Source organism: Perognathus longimembris, chromosome 9 (genome assembly GCF_023159225.1).
Source record: "Perognathus longimembris pacificus isolate PPM17 chromosome 9, ASM2315922v1, whole genome shotgun sequence".
NCBI lineage: Eukaryota > Metazoa > Chordata > Mammalia > Rodentia > Heteromyidae > Perognathus > Perognathus longimembris.
In genome coordinates this window covers 47,556,952-47,581,025 of record NC_063169.1, presented here as the reverse complement: position 1 = coordinate 47,581,025, position 24,074 = coordinate 47,556,952, and the positions used below count along the sequence as shown (strand labels likewise).

General features: G+C 34.8%; 1 protein-coding gene across 7 annotated transcripts in view; it reads left to right on the top strand.

Annotated features, from left to right (window-relative positions):
* Positions 1 to 24,074, top strand: part of Ptprk (protein tyrosine phosphatase receptor type K) — a 481,811-nt gene that overhangs the window by 252,476 nt on the left and 205,261 nt on the right. For all 7 annotated transcript variants that reach the window (XM_048354055.1, XM_048354054.1, XM_048354057.1 and 4 more), the window contains exon 6: positions 5,835 to 6,009. In XM_048354055.1, coding sequence (XP_048210012.1) covers positions 5,835 to 6,009 — 175 coding nt within the window. The remainder of the gene's footprint in view (positions 1 to 5,834; positions 6,010 to 24,074) is intronic.

Here is a 24,074-nt window from a genome sequence, read left to right as displayed (position 1 = left end):
CATCAGGAATGAATAGATTTAGGTTTTTGTTTGCTTTGCTTTTCCTTTTGTCTATGTCTGGTTCCAGTTTAAGGGTAATATTTGTTGTATAGAAAGAGTTTGGAAAAATTCCCTTAATCATTTGTCATGATTAGTTTAAGATGCTATTATTTCCTTTGTTAAGTAGCTTTTGAAGCAAAAGCATCTCTTCTTTGCTGTTCTTTTTTAAACTAGTCACTTACTGATCTGTTCATGTTTTCTATTTCTTCATGAATCAACTTAGATAAGGTGCATGAGGAAGCCCACACCTCCAGCCTAGCCTACCACTTAGTATTTTTAGAGAAGGAGTCTCAGAATTTTCTATGCTAATTGACTTTGAACCTTGAAGCATGGACTCTCAGCTTCCTAAGTAGCATGGATTATAGAATCAACCACTAGTGCCTGTAATTTGTTTTTATTGTAGGGCCTTATGTGGTATCATTGTAAAATCTCTTGTTTCTTTTATACCTGATATATTTGAGTGTTCTGTCTTTATGGTACTGGCTAAAATAACAAAAGCTTAGTTTTAACCAATAACTGACCAACTACCCCAAACCTATTGCCTGTGTTCCTAGGGCTCGGGCAACTGTGGTAGATACATTGTGAAGTTGAATGTGCAATGCACAGAAGGCTCCAGGCCAGCCTGGTGGCAAATGAGTCAAAAAAACACATACAGGGCTGGGGATATAGCCTAGCAGCAAGAGTGCCTGCCTCGGATACACGAGGCCCTAGGTTCGATTGCCCAGCACCACATATACAGAAAACCGCCAGGAGCGGCGCTGTGGCTCAAGTGGCAGAGTGCTAGCCTTGAGCGGGAAGAAGGCAGGGACAGTGCTCAGGCCCTGAGTCCAAGGCCCAGGACTGGCAAAAAACAAAAAACAAAAAACAAAAAAAAAAAACCACATACATATCTGATAACAAAGCCAGGATGAACAATAGGGATGCAAATTATGGCAAAATGAAAACTTGAAATAAATAGAATAGCATCATTTTAATAGCTAGAAAAAAATAAATATATGACTTAAAAGATAAGAAAATTAAAGCTTTTTCAGCAAGGATTGCTGTTCATTGCCAATAATTCCATCATGTTGTGAATCTATGATGGGATTAATGCATTGTTTAGATAAGCCTCAGAATACATGCCAGAAAAAAACACCAGTTACAAGTATCTTTAATATACTTAATTAAAATACATTTAATTTATTTTTGAGGTGACTTCATACTCAAAGTAAAAAATATCTTGTTGAGCACAGATTCGAGAATGTTTTTCTTTCATTACTGTTGTTATTCTACCATTTTATTGCTGAGTTCTATTAATTCTGTTTTTATTTTTTCATTTCATGACTCATTTTCTTGAATGCTAATCTAGGGATATTAGGTTATTCTTTTGATGTATTTTGCAGAGATATTTTCTGACTATTTTCATTAATTCTAGGGTCCAGACTCATTCTCTTTCAGTCTTGTAGTTGCTTTCAATGAATTTAATCTTTAGACCCTTAACTTGTTTATTTTTATGTGAGATATATGTTTTTGAGATTTACATTGAAGAGTGCATACAGAAAAACTGGCCTAGATTCATAGATTTCTTATCTTGCTTTGAGTTTTATTAAAATATAGACCTTGCTTTTTAGAGTTTCTATACTTTGTTCTATTCAGACATTTGTTTCCCATATAATTTTTTTCTTTTTTCCTGTCTGTTTTCATATGTGAGATTGAGAAAAATGCAAACTTTGTGATATAATTAGTCATGAAATTAAAAGTTTCATATTAAGGAGATTTTGATGTTCTGAAGGCTTAGTATTTATGTAGTTTCCCTTTGTTTTTATTTTTTTTCTTTCTTTTTCAAATTTTTATTATCAAACTGATGTACAGAGAGGTTACAGTTTCATACGTTAGGCATTGGATACATTTCTTGTACTGTTTGTTACCTTGTCCCTCATACCCCCCTGCCTCCTCCCCCTTTCCCTCCCCCCACCAGGTGTTCAGTTCATTTTCACCAAACAGTTTTGCAAGTATTGCTTTTGTAGTTGTTTGTCTTTTTTTTACCCTGTGTCTCTCAGTTTTGGTATTCCCTTTCAATTTCCTACTTCTAATACCAGTATACACGTTTCCAATATACTCAGATAAGATTACAGAGATAGTGTAGGTACAACCACTGGAAGGTGATACAAGAACCTCATCAATAATAGAAGCTACAGATACACATGGGACATTGAAAGTAGTTACAACTGTGATATAACAGTCATTTCCATAACATGGAGTTCATTTCACTTAGCATCATCTTATGTGTTCATAAGGGTATAGCTATTGGGCTCTTGAGATGCTCTGCTATGATTTGCCTAAATCTGTACTAATTATTCCCAATAAGGGAGACCATAGAGTCCATGTTTCTTTGGGTCTGGCTCATTTCACTTAGTATAATTTTTTCCAAGTCCTTCCATTTCCTTACAAATGGGACAATGTCATTCTTTCTGATAGAGGCATAAAATTCCATTGTGTATATGTACCACATTTTCCTGATCCATTTGTCTACTGAGAGGCATCTGGGTTTGCTCTGTATACATTGTTATAATTTATAAAAGTCGTAGGATTTATGTGGGTACGAGTAGCTCATGCTTATAATTCTATCTATTTGTGATCCTCAGATTGGAAAGATCATGTGTAAAAGCCAACTTAGACAGTCAAGTCCATGGCACTCCATCTCCAATTAATTAGGCAAAAAGGAAAAGCTGGATTTGAGGTGTAACTCAAGTGGTGGAGTGCCAGCCAAGCAAGAAAGCTGAGCAATTATTAGGCTCTAACTTCAAACCTAGTAACAACAAAAAGACATCACTATTTTCTGTCATACCCAAATATCCAAGCAGTATTAAAATAAAGACAAAATGCCCAATGGCATTAAAGGAAAACACATGTAAATATACACAAAACTGCTATTCTCAGAATTACTTTGATACACCACAGATAAATGCACTTTGTAAGTTTTTATTGTATTGAAGATACAAAATATGAAAGCAGTTCTCTTTTATAAAATTTAATTTTATTGTCAAGGTGATGTATAGAGGCGTTACAGTTACATATGTAAGGTAATGAGTGCATTTCTTTTCAAACTTGTCACCTTCTCCCTCATTTTTTTCCTACCTTCCCTCCTCCACAATCCTCACCCAGTTGTACAGTTAATTTCCAATATATCATCTTATAAGTATTGCTGTTGCATTGGTTCTCCCTTTATCCTTTGTCTCACCATTTTCATGTTCCCCTTCCCTTCCCTAATTCAGATGAATGTATATACAATACCCAGGGTAACAAAATCAAACACAATGACAACCAGGGCTAAACCACAGGGAAGAAAAAAAATGAAAGAAAAAAGAAATACAGATCTGTATTCTACAGTGTAATGGAAATATGAATCACATATAGAGACAGAGAGAAGATCCTGAAACCATGGTGTGTAACAATATGGAATATAAGTCACAAGGTGTAGCAGTTGATAATCTGCTTTTCAATGACTCAAACTTTTTTGTATGAGAAAATAATTTTTACAAAAGACCGTAGATTTAGGATAGTTACAAAGAAATTTACAGTTTTGTCAATGTGTATGGAACAGAAAGTTAAATGAATGAGAACTCTTTGAGGATGATGTAAGTTCCTTTGAAGTAGTGGCATGGTGAAGTAAAAGGACAGAATAAGAAGTCTCATTGACAGGGTAGTAGAGTAAAAATTCCCACAAGTGATTCAAGAGGGAAAACTTGCATGTTGTATAGTAGTAATGAGAGCTGCCAGAAAATGATAAAAAAAAATCTATGATAGACTTAGCAGAAGATTACACAATAGCGCAATAGCTATGTCCATATGAACACATATGATAATTCGAAGCGAAATGATCTTCGTGTTATGGAAATTAATGATATATCATTGTTGTAGTTAATCTCAACATGCCATGTGAAACTGTACCTCCCCCCTCCCCCTTTCTCTTGTATTCTCTTCCTGTGGTTTTACTCCTTCTATCACTGTCTGATTTTAGTACACCGGATACTGTATATACATTTATTGGAACTAGGGAAGGGAAAGGAAATACCAGAATCGAGACACAAGGATAAAAAGACAAACCATTCCAAAAGCAATACTTACAAAACCATTTGGTGTAAACCAACTGTACAAATCATTGGGGGGGGGCAGCGGAGAGAGAAAGGGGGAAGAGGAGGCGGGGTGGGGGAATGAAGGAGGAGGTAACAAGATGGATAAGAAATGTACCCATGCCTTACTTATGAAACTGTAACCCCTCTGTAATTCACTTTGACAATAAATAAAAAAAACACCTAAAATTAAAAAAAGAAAATGATTAAAGCATTAAGCTGACAATTTTGTGATATGCAATCACAGAAAACATTTTGTACTCATCACTTTATACCCACCTTTCAATTTAATAGACATAAACATTTTGTAATTTCTTTGCACATCTCCTTTGTTAATGACTTAAAATTAAAAATAAAAATATTTCTTCTACCTAGTTCTATGAATCTATATTTCAAGTATTATTAAAGAATACTAGGGGGGCTGGGGATATGGCCTAGTGGCAAGAGTGCTTGCCACATATACACGAGGCCCTGGGTTCGATTACCCAGCACCACATATACAGAAAACGGCCAGAAGTGGCGCTGTGGCTCAAGTGGCAGAGTGCTAGCTTTGAGCAAAAAGAAGCCAGGGACAGTGCTCAGGCCCTGAGTTCAAGCCCCAGGACTGGCCAAAAAAAAAAAAAAGTCTAAAAAAAATAAAAAAAAGAATACTAGGAATTATTTCCTTGTGTCAACAGTAACAGGTAAAGGGTAATGAGCAATTCTTTCTCAAATTGCTTCTGTTTGCCTTTTGTCTGTGTTGAACATAGGCAACTTTAAAAATAAAGAAAAACACTAAAATTTTATTAATGATTTCCTTATATTGTTATTAGATACATACCTTTTTCTTTGTTATAATCTGCTTACTTTTTGATTGAGTTTTTAATCTTTCTTACCTGAACTGTAGAAGATCTTTACGTGTCCTTATTACTTATTTTTATAGTTATTTTTGACAAATATTAGAGCCTATAGATATTTTCCACTTTATTTGTGATGTGTTTCAATAAATAGAAGCTAAACATTTTCTTAGAGCTGAGATTTTCAATCATTTCCTTTATAATTTACGCTTATTGGTCTCGTGTAAGAAAGCTTACATCATAAATATGTTTTCCAATTCTTCATTTTGAAAGTTGACAGGTATATTTTTTAACATTTAGGCTTTTTTGATTACTTGCTCAAAATGAATAAATTGGCTGTCAATGACAAAGAGAAATGAGATGCAGAGAGTGTGGATTTTGTTTTGACTCTAAAGTATTCATTAGCATTCTCATTCTGTGGCAGAAGTGTATATGTGGAATTCAGAGCTGTACACAGCATGATGTGGATCTTGTGCAAGGGCAAAGCCACTCAGCTTATGCAGTGCAGTGTAAAGGCTGAGGGAAAGCAGTCCACAACTGCGCAGTCATGGGGATGGAATCCTTTTCCACGGAGCCATTGTTTCTTGTTAATTCATATTCTCTGCTGTAGGAAAGCTACAGAAAAGCAACACTACAACTATCATGTCAACTGTGTTAGTTTTTTAATGTCTTTACTTAATATCCTTCAGTTGTTTCAAAGAAAATAGCAAAAACTTGCAGGTCTGTGTAGAGATTTTCCTTGTAATTCAGCAACAAGAATAATTCATCACAGATATTGCTTACTAAGATGCTTCAGATTTATGGAACAGTTAAGAACTTGCTTTTAAAGATTGGTTTCTGTTTGCAGAGACGAAATGGAGAAGATATACCTGTAGCCCACACTAAGAACATCAATCACAGAAGATTTGCTGCTTCCTTTAGATTGCAAGAAGTGACAAAAACCGACCAGGATTTGTATCGCTGTGTCACTCAGTCAGAACGTGGTTCTGGGGTTTCCAATTTTGCTCAACTTATTGTGAGAGGTAAAAATTGTTTTCACTTCATGAAATTGCATGTGTTTATTAGCACAAAAACACCGCTGTGGTCATTTTTGATTGATTTTTAAACTGCAGTGTTTTTTATTCCAAGTCACTATAAATAACATGTCATTATCAAAGTACTGATGATTCAACCTAAGTTAAAATTAAGATTGTACTTTTAAAGTTTGTCAATCAAGTTTCCACAAAGTGATTCTCATCAGTCATCTGCATTACAGGGCTCCAAATAGTTTGAAACATATGAAATACTTCCTTCCATATTTCTACCATTTAGTTTACAGTGTCTCAAAGAATGCTGCTTGCTTTGTCCTTCAAAGGATTGTGAGATCATTGAAACTTCTATTGCCATGTAGCCTATATTGTATACTGGTATTGAACTTAAGTATTAAATGTTTATTAATTCTGTTCTTATAACCAATTACAAAAAGTTAGAAATTCTAAGAGTTCCTCATTAATATTGTGTGTGTGTGTGTGTGTGTGTGTGTGTGTGTGTGTGTACGCGCCCCGAGCATGTACGCATGCATGCACATACACGTCTGCTGTTACTGTGGCTTGAACTCATGGTCTTGTGCTCTTGCTTGGTTTTTTCTGATTAAGGCTGGTATTCTATTGCTTGGGCCGAACCTCCTCTTCAGCTCTTTGCTAGCTAATTGGAAGTAGGAGTGTCACAATTTGTCTGCCCCAGCTTGTTTCTAACCCAAATCCTCAGATGTCAGCCTCCTGAGTATGTAGGATTACAGTGTCTGCCACTGGTCCTGGCTTTCTTAGCACTTTCAGATGCTACAATTAAGAGAGGACTATGACACATCGGCCAGATCTTTAGTAAATGTTAAAAGAATATGTTCAACAACAAAACATTCATTATATGCATTTAAAAGTAACAAGCCTATAGTATATTTTAGACACTGTTGTAAGTTATAGAGATATATCTGGAAATAAAATACCAAATTGCTGACCACATGGTACTTAGTATTTAGATACTTCAGCAACTTTCTCTACGGAAACATAGAAAATATAGTGTGGAGTCATGTTTGCTGAAGACATAGGTTGTTTGAAGCTGTCTTTGAGATGTTGGCAAATGAATTCTAACCTTAAGTAAAAGGAGAATTCAGGTATATTATAATAAGAAACAGTGTTGTTGAATCCACTAACATATTAACCAATATTGACATAGATAAAAATAAACATAAATTGTGTAAACCTCTTCATGGAGAAGTTTGGCAGCCTCTAAACTGGATCAAAATTCATTCAAACCACCAGTGTAAACATTTAGTAATGGCTTCCTTTAAAGTAGGATCTAGAGGCCCAAAAATGTCCCAAGTAGGGCATATGGATAAAGAACTAAGGATCACAAAAAGAGCACATGCCAGTTTCTAGAGCTTGGAAAGAAATATGTGCTATGTCTGTTTCACCTTAATTTAGTAAGGTTTGACAACCATTATCACATATCACACATATGTATATATACATATTCACAAGATTTATTAGATTTTAATACTTTAACTTTTACTTGTTTTATAGGGAAGGAAATTGAATTGTCAAGTTATTTGACATTTTCCCGGAACCACAAAAACCTAGTAAATGATGGTGCCAAAATACAAACCCTAAAATTGAGCTCATTCTATCCCATCTTGGCATTCTCTCATATTAACAATATTTATTAATACTATCTTATGTTACCCTCTTAACACTTTTAGGAAAACTCAGTTTCAAAATGTTTATAATTGTCATTGAATTTCACTCTATATTTAATTTACCTTCTTTCATAATTCCATCACCAGCTCATCCTTACCTACATAAGTTTTGAAATTATAGCCTCAATGAATTAAGAAAATATGAAACCATTTAACAAAAGCCTCATAGAAACAATTTTTCATATATTCATATATGGTGAGTATAGTCTCATCTTTGTTGAGCTTCAATTTAGAATCTTTCTCAGTGAGCCTAATATTGAAAGCTGAAATGGAAGCTGACCCTATGGGTAATCCTAGTGTGATTAGTAGAAGGATATGGATGTGTCGTTGATTTGTCTTCTTCAAGTACCATCTGTGCATTCACTATATGGATCTAAAAAGGCACCATCCTATCACTTACATTAGTTGGTACATTACTTGGTTTGTGTTCCACCACTTGAGCCATGCCATGAGACTTTATGTGTTTTGTATTTGGTCTAGGATTTAAAATAGGATCTCCTTAACATTTCCTAGGCTCACCTTAAACTTACGATCCTCTTGCTTTTACCTCATTGTTCCTAGCTTGAACTTCTTTGAGTTGATGCCTTATGATGCATTTATTGAACAGCTTGCAAGAAGCGGTGTTGGTACTTTTATCCAAGCCTCTTTTTTTGTTCGTTAGTTTGATTGGCCAGTCCTGGTCCTTGAACTCCAGGCCTGAGCACTGTCCCTGGCTTCTTTTTGCTCAAGGCTAGCACTCTGCCATTTGAGCCACAGAGCCACTTCTGGCTGTTTTCTACATATGTGGTGCCAAGGAATCGAACCCAGGGCTTCATGTATATGAGACAAGCACTCTTGCCACTAGGCCATATTCCCAGCCCCGCAAGCCTCTTTTATTTTTTTTTTTTTAAACTGGACTCAACTACATCATTTCCATAAATTTTAAATTTACTATCTATTTGTAATACATACCAGTGATACTTTACTTGCAGTTTTATCGAAAACCAATATAGATAAATACTATTTTTTTTTTTTAGTGTTTTCCCACCAAATAACTAATACTAACAAAAACCAGACCCTTGGGGTTCTGCTGTCCTGGTGCTGAAGTGGTTTTGAGATTTAACTATGGTGACAGATCCTGTCTCTCATTGGCACTTTTGAAATGACATCTTGTTACAGGGATACAAAAGATGGTAATTTTAAAGGAAATTTTTAGGGCATTGATATGAATAGTCTTTAATAGGAGCTGGCATCATGTTGCCTGTTGTCAAGGATGACCCATGGGTAAGAGTTTATTAGTACATTTTCTCTTAAACTAAAAGTGACAGGGCATGCTTAGGGCTCTTTTTTTGTGTGGCTACTGTTTGTTATAAATGAAAATTTCACTCTAAAACTCTCATGCCGGAGAATATTGATCTTCATTTTTCTGTAGCCACAAGAAAAACAAAATGGGATTCTGAAACTGAATTTGCTCTGTTGTGATTTTAGCAGTACTTCTAATAACAACATCTTAGCTTGTAGAAGTTGATCTTTATTGACAAAAAAGTTGGTGTGCACATGAGCTGGAGAACAGACAGTTTTGCTCTCTGATTCCACAAGACTGAAGGGTAACCCTTGTAAAAAATATATTTGTACACACACACGTGAAAGAATAGTGGTGTGTGGTGTTCAACCACTTCTCAGGGCAAACATCAACTCATAAGGCAGAAAACAACTTCCTTGTCTCATATTCCAGCTGTTTTTCATCATCCTCTACTTCATTATGTGATATCCGTTTTCCACCTGTCCGAATCAAAGACCCATTTACACATTCTGTCATCTGATCCACATTATTAAAATTCTCTGATTAGTACAACTAGCAGTTTCTTTTCTGGATTGCTGTATGGTTATTTGAACTATTTTACCCTTGAAATTTCAATTATATTTTAGCATCTTTAATTGGAGATAGTTTTTTTTCCTCTTCATTGACATTATTAATGGTTTGATTATTGAAATTCACTGTCAACTATTAGCCATTATCAAAATGCTCTAGATATCGAAAATATTGATTCATTTGTTCTATTTATCTAATCATAGTAACAGTGACCTCTAGCTTTATATTGGTAACCAAACTTACTCAAATAGTTACTCAACTTTATTCAGTATGAGTACTTCAAATGATAAGAAATCCCAATTATTTTTATCAAGAATATGTAAGTCAGTTTAAATATAAGTTTTTACTGGCCTTTGTCACAAGAAGCTGCAGACATATGTCTCAAAGTTGTTAGATCTTATCATTAGATCTAAGTTCTTTGCAATCCTTTGCCCTATAGTAAATGATTTTGGATCTTATTGGAAGAACAGATTATCTTAAAAGCAAAAGACAACTCTGATTCCTTGGTCTCATCTAGTTTGGGACAAAGACATACTACATCAAACAACTATCCAAAGAAAGAAGGAAGGTATGGCTTGCTATAGAGGACTAGGGCAGCGTTTGCTTAAGAACTTGGTAGAGAGTTCTTCAGTGAATAAAGCCTTATTCAGTCATAGTTATTCCTTGCATTAGGACTGATAGTAGCTGAGGAAATATTCCAAGAGAAACTAAATTTTAACCACAAATATTTTACATATAGATTGAGCTATAATACTCTTGGAGAAGTTTGTTACATATTAAGTCAATCAATGGAATAATAAGTTCTTTGGTGAATGACGGAATGTTAGTTGGAATCACTTGTTAAGTATCAGCATATAAACCATAAGATTTTTACTTTACATATCTCTAGTTTCCATAAAGTGTGTCTAGTCTGTATTTGTTTACTTGAATAATTAGCAGAAACCTTTGTATAAATACATGCAATACAAATAAATGATGTAGTTAACAGCAGAATATTTGGCTGACCTTGGGAGATGTAGGGGAATGGTGAAGGTCCTCATACTCCCAAGCAGTCTACAGGTAGGGGTGGAGCTTTCTGACGTAGAAGAAATGAGGATGGCAATCATTCTGTAAAGAATCTGAACCAGTTTCTTTCCCTTCAAAGGTAAACTAGTAGAAGTGATTCTTAAGTTTAGCTTGAAATATTTTTCATTTGATAAATTAGTCCTGATTTGACTAATATTTTAATATTCTGAATATACTAATTAAAATCAGGTCTGAATATTTTATTTTTATATGCAACAGAACATTTAAAAAATAGAAAACATGGTATAATTTACTATAATGTTGCTAGTTGGCTAAAGATCCTGAAATTTCTAGCTTCAAACCTTCAACAGCGCTCCTAATAGTACACATTTTTAATTTTTAAGTGGTTTTTATAGTGCAGGTGTCAGACTTGTGAATTCTTACAAAGATCTTTATTCATCGTAATGGTGACTTCAAGGATCTATTTCTTTGCTTCTGTTGTGATAACTAGTCAGCGTAACAGGAAGTTATTTGGTAAAATGCAATTGGTGCTTTGTAAAATCTGAAATACTGAGTCTCATAACCCACTGATAAACCACCGATTAATTTTTTCTCTAATCCTCTTAAATATTTAAGAGAGCCATACAGTCAGTCTGTATCAAATATCTTAAATTTGAAGGAGACTTCACACGTCTCATACTTAAGTTTTATTTGGCTACCCTTGAGGAAGTCAAAGAAAGCATTCAGAATCTCCTCTCATTCATAGTTCCTACTTGTAATTCAGGTGATTCGTTGTTCAAGATGTCTGGTACATATCTAAATTTTAAATGAGCAAAAGAATACTAGATGTTCTTGTTTCGAATGGTAAACTGTGGTACAACTAGAAACTGCATATGGTTTTGAAAAGTGCTCATATAATTATTTTAGCAATACATTTCACAAATTTGACAAAACTATTTTTTTAATCATTGAAAATTATAGAGAAATGATTGACAGATTTCATAGGAATAATGATTAGAAAGTAGTAGCCACATCTATATACTATTATTCCAAATTAATTTTATCTATTTTCTCCTCCTCTGTTTCCTTTTAGTTTCTCTACAAATATGATAGAATGCTGCACTGTTTTACATCTATTTTTATGTATTAACTTCACTTTAAAAATAAAAATGCAATGATACCGTTTCCCAAAATATATCTGAATATTTTTTCATGGGTGATTCATGCGTGCTTAATACAACACCAAAGTGGATCTTTGGGGAAGTTTTGTTTGTTTGTTTGTTTTTGCCATTCTTATGAATTTGCACAGATTTAAGGAAGTAGAAAACTCATTTAAATGACTCAGTAATGATTTCTGTGGAACTTGAGGAAATCTGATTTCAGATTATTGATAACAGGTCCATATTCTCCTGAGCTTTTTCATTTCTTCTCCTGGAGTTTGTGGTAAATGTGATTTGTGCTCACTTCTACCAAGGGACTTATGTCCACTTTATGGACTAACGGTGACTTTGTTATTTATACACTGCTTCCTCTTCACTATTTTTCTTTCCCTTATCCCTAATTCAAAAGAAAGCAGCAAAGTCAATTTGTACTAAGATTTTTTGGTCTCTCTGGGTTCCCTTGCAACTTCATTGGAAAATCAGACAGCAGCCTTTATTGTGTACTTAAAGTGGTAATGGGCACCGAGAAACAGCAAAGAAACCACAGACTCAATTTCAGCCCTTGAACATTTTTTTTTTTTTATTTATTTTTTTTTTTTTTGCCAGTCCTGGGCCTTGGACTCAGGGCCTGAGCACTGTCCCTGGCTTCTTCCTGCTCAAGGCTAGCACTCTGCCACTTGAGCCACAGCGCCGCTTCTGGCCGTTTTCTGTATATGTGGTGCTGGGGAATCGAACCTAGGGCCTCGTGTATCTGAGGCAGGCACTCTTGCCACTAGGCTATATCCCCAGCCCCCCTTGAACCTTTTTATAATGTAATTGAGTCTATAGAAAGTGTGCAACTACTATCTTGATCCCGAATTTTAACTCAGATTTAGTCACATTTTAATTCTATGAAAAACAATATTTTCTATTAATAAAACATACCAAAAGCAGCTGTTCTATTAAATCCTGTTATCCAATGCTGATAAGGTAAATGTTGTTATACTTTGTGAGTGAACAGAAGCATTGTAACTGACATTGAAATGAGTCAGTGATGCCAGAGAGGTTATTCATAGCATTCAGTGTAATAATCAGGAATATGGTGATTTAAGTCTGTGGTAAGACATTACCTTGTTAGGAACATTTTATATCTTACCTTCTAGAGAGTGAATGATGACAGTGTCTTCTACAAGTGTTTTACCTATGGGTGTATTTTTGTGCTGAGTTTTTCAATTAACATGAATTATTTGTTCATTAAATATTAGTATTTTGTGTGTGTGTTTGTGAGTATAAGTGTGTGCACGCGCGTGCGTGTGTGTATGTGTGTGCACACACACCATTCCTTGGGCTTGGACTTAGGTTCTCAACACTATCCCTGAGATTCTGTGCTCAAAGCTAGCTCTCTACCATTTGAACTACAGCTCCATTTCTGGTTTTTGGAGTGTATAATTGGAGATAAGAATCTCATGGACTTCCCCACCTAGGGTGACTTCGTTCCTTCACACAGTCATCCTGAGACCTCAGCCTCCAGAGCAGCAAGGACTACCGGCATGAGCCACCAGCATCTGAATAAACATTAGCGTCTTTAAGAAAGTTAACTAGTGGCTGGGAATATGGCCTAGTGGCAAGAATGCTTGCCTCCTATATATGAAGCCCTGGGTTCGATTCCCCAGCATCACATACATAGAAAACAGACAGAAATGGTGCTGTGGCTCAAGTGGCAGAGTGCTAGCCTTGAGCAAAAAGAAGCCAGGGACAGTGCTCAGGCCCTGAATTCGAGGCCCAGACTGGAAAAAAAAAAAGTTAGCTAGTTTACATTCTGCTCATCAGAGGCAATTATTAAAACCCCAAATGAGGAGATATACAGAATACATTCATGAAATGTCAAAAGTCTTACAAAGAAGGCAGAGAATATAATTTCTACTCAACTGTTATGAATAAATAAATTAAAACCTACTTGTTCATAGGTTATCATATTCCATGCAAACCACTTTGTTTTCCACCTAGTTTAATATAAATGAGTTGTTGCCAATTGTAGGAAATATTTAGACTAAAAATAAGCATAAAATTAACATCAATAAGTACAGATAAACATTTGTATTTTGTTAGACCTCAGCATGGCTCTTGTTTTCTTCTTTGTGGTCTCTAGAAAAGAGGAGAAGTTTTACCACTTCAGTCTTAAATATGAGGCTAGGGAGACTGAGGCCACATGGCTAGCTTCCCTTACTGTGATCTTCTACAGCAGTCTTTTCTCATGTAGGATTTATTTGACTTTGATGATTGTACAGAAATTATAGCCTATAGATTTGTTTCCTCTTTTAGAACATCTAATAATAAGTTTGAACTAAAAATGTATATTCTGATACCAGCATCTGAATAAACATTAGCGTCTTTAAGAAAGTTAACTAGTGGCTGGGGATATGGCCTAGTGGCAAGAGTACTTGCCTCATATACATGAGGCCCTGGGTACAATTCCGCAGCACCACATATACAGAAAATGGCCAGAAGTGGTACCGTGGCTCAAGTGGCAGAGTGCTAGCTTTGAGCAAAAAGACGCCAGGGACAGTGCTGGCTCAGGCCCTGAGTCCAAGGCCCAGGACTAGCCCAAAAATAAAAAATAAAAAATAAAAAAAATAAAGTGGCTTTAATATAGTTCTTTCCAGTGAAGAAATGTGTGATAAATTGAATGGGTAGGAAGAGGCTTTCCTGTGGAAGAACTTGAGTGTTAAACTAAGAATTAGAAATGTATTTCACCTTTTGACTTGGGAATCTCTGAGAGATTTGAAGTTGATTACTGATGTGTTCACATTGGTCTCAAACAAGCTCTAGTTGGGTATGATTTGCAGAATGTCCTGTTTTTGAAGTTTACATGTAGGGAAATTTGACAATCTTAAAAAAGCTTGAGATGGAGAAGTGCACTAGATAGAATGGGTCTATGTGAGGTATTGTGGCAGAAATATCATTAAGAATATAGTAGAAAATCAGAAGAGAAAAGCGTCAAGGAACACTTAGATTTTGTTTTTAGCCTTAGACTCTATACACACTATTCTATTGTCAACAGTAATTGCAAGGACTTTTAGAGTAAGGATAATAATTTCCATTGCAGATTTTCAGTTGGAGTGCACAGAAGTTAGCCAGGTTCAAATTCTTTATGCACAAGGATAATGTTTAGACTAATTGCACCGTATTAAGCACAGATTCACACAAGATGAATTGAACAATAGATACTTAGTTCATAAAAATTAGTTACATTTTATCAGCTTCTATTTCATATACTTTATACAGTAATAATAGAATTTTTCAAGGTGTGAAGCTTAGGGTAAAAGCACATGTATTGAGTCAAGTTGGAATTATTTTGGAGATAAGCTTGATATAATTAGTTAAACAATATCCCTCATGTTTTCTTTTTTGTTATGTTATGGACATATAAAATCATGTGTAAGCTATATAATGTTGAAATATTTTTTTTCATGGCCTCATGGATTTTTGTATGATTTAAAGTTCCTTTTTTGACTGAGAATGCTTTCCTTATTTTTGTAGAAAACTTTTAACTTTGTAGAAATGAAGCAAATTCTCTAAAGACTTCACCACTTTTTCTGCTCTTCAGAATTTCATTGTTTCTGATAACAATGCTACTAGCTCTGTCTTTTTCTTATAGCAAAAATTTTAAAGGTTTCCAAGAAGGGGAATTTTCTTTTTAGGACTTTTGGCCAACAGCATTTCTTATTCTTCAAAGAATATCATTCACTACAGCAGGTGGTTTGAAAATATTTACTTAAGGGTAGATAAAGAGTTCCTGCCTGTCATAATTTTCCTGTGTTAAAACTCCCACTAGGTTTGACATTTCTGTGTTTTGTGCAGGATTGCTCAAAAGTACTTACCATGACCGGACTGGTGGATGCATGGTAATGATGAAAAACAGGGTGTTTGGAATTCAATGTGGATGGTAGAAATGCAAGATGTCAGAGAAGCCATATATTAAACAGAATTTGAATTGAAAACTGAATCCCAACCTGCCACCGGGAGCATTTTGATCATTTTGATTTATTAAACTTTTATAACAACATTCAGATGGAGCTGAATTAAAACCTTTGGTCTTGGATAGTTTACGGCACACCAACTACTTTTTTTCTGGTATCATTTTGAAAATTCTCTTAGCGATCAGGGAAGAGGGAAGGAATGAGTGAGTGAGAGACTTTTATAAGGTTGTTCATTGCTATATTCCCAATTTCACTTTAAATCATCCTTGTTTTCATTCTGGTGCAGAGAAACATGTTTTTCAACATTGATGCCCATGGTTCCTTAAACATTTAGATTTTTATCAAGCATATTTGAAACTTTGGTGAATCATTTTCTGATTAAAATGTTACCCACATATATATAAATATGTACATGCATTTCTATATGTATATTATATGCATATATAATATATATGTATTATATATCTATTGGACTATATCGTGCTCTCTTTTCATTTTGGTGTGTGTATTTGTATTCTTAGAGACATCTAGGCTGGAATCTGTAAGTGTGTTTCTTAGTTTTATGGATAAATATTCCAATAGAAACACTAATGCAGCTCTGAAGTCTAATTTAGAATGCATTTCCCAACCACTGTTTGAATGCAATACGTCGCCTTCTTTAAAAATTATCTTTCAGCATCAGCAATCCTGGCTAGTCTCTTCTGAACAGAGACTCCATGATGAAGAGAAATCAATTACTATTAGAGAGACACTGCAGGTTAAAGGCATTACAGGTTTACACTTGGTTTTTGCAGCCATGAGAGGATACTTAGCTGTGAATCAGAAATGATGCAAAAGATGGATGAGACAGAGTTCAAGGAGCAGTAATGTGAGGGTCTAGGACTATCATTCCAAGCTGTCTCAGCAATATTGATGGATGATTCTGTGGCAAGAAGTAATAATACCAGATGATGAAAGATACATTCCAGCAACTTGAGCCTAGGCATTCTGTCTACCTGTTGGAATTCTGGGGGACAATGATTCCTGATTTGAAACCAAAGGAGTTTGCTGCATGTAATAAGCCAAGGTTTTTGGCATCTGTGAAGGAAGCAAGTAGCATATCAAATAATCCTGCACATTGTAAATTTAATTACCTCATATTTATGCATAGTTGTTGTTGACAGGAACTTGTGAGCTATGCTAATATGGAAGGTAATTTGTTACCTACAGAAATCACTTTCCATGTGTCTTCTGATCATTATCATGAAACATGATAAATGATCTAGCCCATGAGGTATAAATGAAAATGAAATGGATAATTGGATTCTATGTCTAAATTGTGGCTGGAATAGTTGAAGCAATTATAATGAAATTTATCTCATAAAATGCAGTTAGTAATATATCAATGACCTTTTATCATGTTGGCCTATGGTGGTACATGAAACTAGTTTTAGTGTGAGTACAAAAAATGTATTACACTTTTCTGATATTCTTTAACACTTAAATTTTCTTTGCTGTTATCTACATATTCAGCATTAAAATACCTTCTTTGTTGTCAATGTTATTTAAGCAATTAATGTTAATAATCTTAATTTTATACTAAAAATAAAGTGCCTTTTATTTACTAATGCTTTTTCAAAGGGCATTGTTTTGAAAACTGCAAGATACAATGAGATTGTTTTCTTGAGTTCCTTTATGATGATCAGACAGGTCTTTCTGGATGACAGAATTGCTCTCTTGTAAAATGTGTCTCTGTTCATTTTGATATGTAAAGAACAATATTTCAGAAGTACCAAAATGAGCAGTTTGTTTTATAAATAATCAATTGCTTATTTCTTTCCTTCCACTTCACTTTCAATAAAAGTTGTACTATATATTTAAATGTATTATTTTATTAGACATAATGTCAACACTATTACTTTGCTCATTGGTTAGATTACTATTTGGTCAGCTCTCATAAGTTAATCATAATTAACTTATTGGCTTCATTAGCAATTATTTTTGCTAGTAAAATGAATAAGATACACTATCTATCATATGTTGTGATTCAATTATACTATAGTATAATTTCAATTGTTTCTCATTCTCCTCTAATGCCTTTTTCTTATCTGCATTCTGTTCATGAGAGTTCAAGAAGTTCATCAGGGCCTGTTTGCACTGCTTTTATATTTCATCCTAAAGAGAAAATTTGAGATTCAATAACTCAAGGCTCTGTGATAATTAAATGTTATCTGGAAAAGTGACTTATCTTTTGGATGTGACATGTCAATAAGCAGGACATGTCCCTAGGGCCTTCTTTCCTTCTAAAGGGGAAATGTTTTTAATGTTTTCATTTTCCATGACCATCAGTAATGAAGATGACATAGTTTCTAGTTGTAGCTTATTTAGTAACTGAATATTTTAAATAGAGATAATGAACTTGATTTAGTCATTTCTTCACTCTAGCAAATGGAGATTTACTTATAACAGGATATATGTTTAGTACAAATAGTAATCATAAGCACCTATTTGTTTATGCTACATTAGCAATATAACAATTCTAGGATAGATGATTTTCAAACAATGTTTGTCAAGTATTGGATATCACTATCAACAATTTGGGTTTCATAGGTAAACTTACTTTGTTCATGTGTTTCTGAGAGACTAATAACCCACATTCACGTCCAGCACACTCTACTTATCATTTTTTGTCACAATAACACTAGGCTATGCAAGATTTAATTCATTATACTAGAAATAAGAAAAAAATGCTACTTGAAGCGAAGCAGGATTTAAATAAATAAGAATAAGTAAAAAAGATTTGTGAGATTTTCCTCTTAAATTTCAAAGATATTCAATATTACATTCTTCTGGCTATTATCTTGTCACTTTAGAAACTGGTGCATTTACATTTAATTGCTTGTATTTTGCCCAGACAAGTAGCATTGTGGCTAAAACCTACTATTTTATAATTCCTAAGTTTCAATAAAGCAGTAGGGAATCTGTAGTCCTCTCTAAATCAACTTTTGGGTATTTTAAAAAGAAAACAATTTATGACCAGTATGCATGTTCTTTCCTGTTTGTGATGAACTGACCTACCCATATGCAGACACATGGGATTTTTTTTTTAATTTATTCAATTTGAGTCCAAGGCCAGGTAGTTTTTGTTAAGAACTTGGCAGAACCAGGCATAAGAACAGTTTATGAAAAGTTACGAAGTGTTGTCATTCCTCCTAATAAAACTCTTCATCATTTCTCAGTTTTCTTAGTTGTTGGGGTAATGGAAAAAAAATCATCCACAACTTAATAACGTATTCTCTTTCTGAAGACATAGTGCTTACTAGGCAAGGAATGTCTATCAGCACTCAATCTTAATTTCCTATGAATATTAAAAACATCCTCCTGGCTGGTGCTCAGCATAGTGGTGTTTTTTATGGCCCAAGCATATTTGATCAAATCATATGACAATACTACTCTCTCTTGTTTGTTCTTTCTTTTTGTTATATCCCTCCCTACTCCCTCTATTGTATTTTTTCCATTGGGGTACAGTAACCTTAAAGATCTCATCATGAGATCCTCCTTGGACTTGGTAGTCCTTTGAAGATTGGAGTTAGTGGATTTTCTGGACTTTTTTGTTGTGTTTTTCCCCCCTGTAATTTTGCATTATGTTAGTGATTATTGAAGTAAGCATTCAAGAAAGTAGCTTATAAGTATACATCATAATAAATGTACACTTCTGTATGCCTATATTGCACTATTAAAATATCTTTAGAAGTGAAGACTTTGATCAAGTGCCAGAGTTCTTGCTTCTCAAATGACGCCCTGGGTTTATTCACCAGTACTGAAAAAAAAAATCCTTAAAAATATCAATAACTGGCTGGGCACAGTGGCACATTCTTTTATTCTTAGCTACCTATTTGCTTGATATAAGGAAGTGCAATGCTAACCCATGGAAAAAGATAGGTATAGTGGTGGTGCTACAGGCTTTTTTATCCCAAAATATATAGGTAGTGCAAATAGGAATCAGTGTCTGGTTCCGCTTGAGCTGTAATTGAGAGAACTTGTTCAAAAAGGAAGAAAAGGGCTTGGGAATACGGCTTAGTGGTAGAGTGCATACCTAGCTTTCATGAAGCCCTGGTTACAATTCCTCCACATCACATAAACAGAAAAAGCCAGAATTGGCACTGTGGTTCAAGAGGTAGAGTGGTAGCCTTTAGCAAAAAGATGCCGAGTACAGTGCTTAGGCCCTGAGTCCAAGCCCCAGGACTGGCAAAAAAAAAAAAAAAAAAAGGAAAGCAAAAGGGACAGGAGTAGAGTGCCTGTCTAGTAAACCCCAGGGCCTGAAGTCAAACCTCAAAGCCAATAAAAGTAAAAATGTCAATAGCATTAAGCAATTTAATCAGTATATAGTTGTTCCTATATACCTCATATTTCCTTTTTGTTTTATTTTTTTTGCCAGTCCAGGGGCATGAATTCAGGGCCTGAACACTATCCCCAGCTTCTTTTTGCTCAAGGCCAGCACTCTACCACTTGAGCCACAGCACCACATCCAGCTTTTCCTGTATATGTGGTGCTGAGTAATCGAACCCAGGGCTTCACACATTCTAGGCAAGCACTTTGCCACTAGGCCACATTCCCAGCCCCTATACCTCTTATTTATGTGGCTAAGATATTTGTACGATTGATCTCATCATATCACAATTATTTTTGCATTAAAAATTTAAGAATACCACTTGTTGTACAGAAGGATAAGCCTAGGCAACCCTTTCTCACAAGAAAGCTACCTTTGTGCCTTGTAAAGTCATAGAGAAATAAAATCTAAATTGTAATTACTCTGATTAATGTGAGGTGAATTAGTCTTGTGTTTTACCTGCCTGGAAACCAGTGTCTCTGTGCATATGCACCCCATGTATATAGACAGTGTTCAGTGTAATTGCTGATATTTTCTTTTTGATGTCTTTCTTTACTACACATATTCATTTTTGTCTAAATATGTGATATTATAAAATGAATATGAATGGGGTTATCCTCCAAATTCCTTTACAATAACCTAAAATGGAAGCATGGCCTTTGCCAAGTAACTGAGGCATACTTAGCCTGCAAATAAAATGAATATTTTCACTGCCAAACTCAATCCTCCTCTTTTCACCAACCATGCTTCTACTTCATAAAGAAGACTGGTGAGATGATGATGTGATTACCTATTTATGGCTTTAGACTTACGAAAAAAAAAATGTGTACTGAAAAGCTTTCCTGGTTTTACTACTGAGTTGATTATTATTCTTTGAATCATTTCTCTGAAATGTGTGGAACAGTTTGAGCTCCAAGAAAACTGGAATGAGGGATTAAATAATTATAGGAAAACTCTCCTATACTTATTAACATGCAACTCATGAAAAAGGACCTACAATTTTCATTATTGTGTTTAGTTCTCTGTCATGTTATTATGCTGAGAAAAATGTTTGTAAAATTGTTAAATTAGCACAATACAATCATTGTGCAACCAATTAATGACATAGATATTACATAGGAAGAAATTTTGGACAAAAATAAGGTTCTAATCTAATTATTATCTTACAATTTTGTGGGTCCCAAAACAATAAACTTTACTCCTCAAAATCCCCTCACCTTTTCATGTAGCCTACATATCATCCTAACCTTGTTTTTTATTTCTTCTGACAGATCTAAAACAGTGTACTGCTTCTGTGCCTTTTTTATTTCAGGAAGGTAATAACATTATTTCAGCAGTGTATTCAAATCATAGTAAATAAAATACCCTGGTAATGTATAAGATAAAATTCAATATGCAAAATTTCCAATTTCATTGCTGAAATGATTCTTCTTATGTCAGCACTTTGGCAGCAGGAAAGAGCAATGCCATAGAGATTAAATACTTTGATTCTACAAATCTTGAAGATATTTTTGAAATGAATGCACATTGCATAGTGACTTCAGATGCAAAAATGTAATGTTGTTTCATATGAGGATGGCATATTTACCACCTGAATTTCCTTCTTCCCTGAACTGAAGGTTTTTTTCCCCCAAGAGACAAGGAGTGTGTGTGTGTGTGTGTGTGTGTGTGTGTGTGTGTGTGTGTGTATCTGTGTGTCTGTGTGTGTTTGTATACCCTGATGTAAATACAATTATACAAATATACTTATACATATATGGGTGTGTGGGTGTGTGCTCTGATATGATTTCAATTCTATATGAACACATATATGTATAAAAGAAATGTGCATATATGTATATAAGAATAAATAGTTTGGGCAAGCAATTTAAATGCAATGGATAGCATACAGAAAAATCAAAAATTGGGAGAAACTTTTCCAACTCCTCAGACAAAAAAAAATGGGAGTAAAGATGCAAAATGTCCATTCTTAACTGTGCCCTTATACTTCCTATCAGGAAGAATACCCACAGTTATGTTGTCAAGAACTGGTTCTAGGAAGGTAGGATGTGTGAGGCCTACATGCAGGGACAGTAGACAACCTTCAGGATGTCCTTTGTGTAATGATGTCCTCCTTGTTTGTCTCTCTACTTCAATAGTATTCTAACATCACAAAAGAGAAGGCAGATGCACAACTAATGTCTGAGTGAGCCCTTTTAATATTTATTACTTGTACATTTTTTTTGCTTTTGTTGTTGATATAAGGGCTGGAACTCAGAGCTTTGTACTTGGAATGTAGTTTCTATACTACTTGACCTGTCCCTGTGCCCCAATACTTATTGATTATAATTTTCCTGTCTCATCTCTCTCTTTTTCCTTTTCCTACAAATGATTTTGATTCTTTTGTAATCTTAGTCATGTTTAATAGTGATGATAATTGTTTGGCTATGGTTGCTTTGTACTGTGAGTAGAGTTTTGGACTTACCTAGAATAAAGGCCAAAAGGCCATTTCCTTATCTTATTTAGGAAGTGACGAGGGAAATGTCCACCTAACTCACATGCCATGATCTGGACCAGAAATGTCAAATTGGTCTTTTATTAAAAGAAGAATTAGGAAATCAATTTTATGAGAAAAATAGAGAGGTCTTTATATGACTATACAGCTAAGGTTAAGAATTATAGAAGCATTAAGGGAATATAAGACTCACTATATTGAAAATACATGCCATTCATAGAAATGCATAGTAAAATTGAGAGCTATTCTGAAGATGGCAACCTAGATCCTTCCTTTGTCTCTTTCAGATATAATGGTCACGTGACACCTGTCCTCAATAGGCAGTGTTTTAGTTAATATCAAGGGCTTTCTGGAGGGGGCAGATTAATTTTAAAATTGTTTAATTATTTAGTAGTCAATTTTATTCTTGAAATGTGTATCAATGAAATATGTCCTTGGAAGTGATAGCATCTAAGGATGAATAGCAGCATTTAATGCCATGTACTACACTTTAGACAGATATGGAATGAAAGGCTTGCATAAATGCTCACTCTCCAGGACAACAACAGATAATCAGTAGATAAAGGTCTACTGATTAAAGAAGTTTGGTACCATTTTGTTGTTGTACAGTTTAGTCCATGTGTTTATAATTGTCTTGAGTTTCCTCATAAAAGGACTCAGCTATTATCCCAAACCCATTGTGTATGCAAATATTAATGTAGCCACTTACAAGCACAGTTTCAGTGGTTTCTTGGAGTTGGCCCTAATTTTACAAAGGCTTTCCCTTTCCTTCCTTTCCTTTCCCTTCCCTTTTCTTTTCCTTTCTTACTAGGACAAGAGTTAGTTTAGTTCTTTGTGGAAATTACAGTGTGCCCTAGCTATTTTAACTTTTCTTGGGAGATTTGTATCTTTGGTGAAGAATCCCAATATAATGGGGTTATTCTCTTCCCTCCAAAATTAAAATTCTCTACATTCTGAAGTAAGCATCCTCTACCCTTCAAAATTATATATGTCCCCTGCTGAGGTGTTTCCATTTGTTAATTAAAAACATCAAATCTGACTAGCTGAGTTATAGAAGAAAGTTTCACTAGCCTCTTTGACTATCTCTCACCCTTGATTAAATGCTGCTACCTCCTTGCACAAACAGAACCAAGACTGTGATCAATAATTGATGGTATAGATTTTGTCGCTAAGAATAAGATACGTAATTATATCACACTTGTCAGTTAATCATATCCATAAGAATCCATTCTGTGTGAATTCTTGGCTTAAGTTACTTTTGGAAGAGTTGACATAACTGATTACATTTTGCTGGTTTAAACACAGGGTTTCTTTTGTTGTTGTTGTTGTTCAGGATGGCCTGAAGCTTGCTGTATATTCCAAGCTGACCACAACCTCATGATCCTCCTGGTTTAGTTTCCCAAACACTGGGATATAAACAGGAGCCCTCATGTCCCTTGTGACCCTGTTTTTGTTTTGCCAACTTTCCCCTTGTCATTGAACATTTTCTCTGAACACATCCTTTCATCAAAACCTCT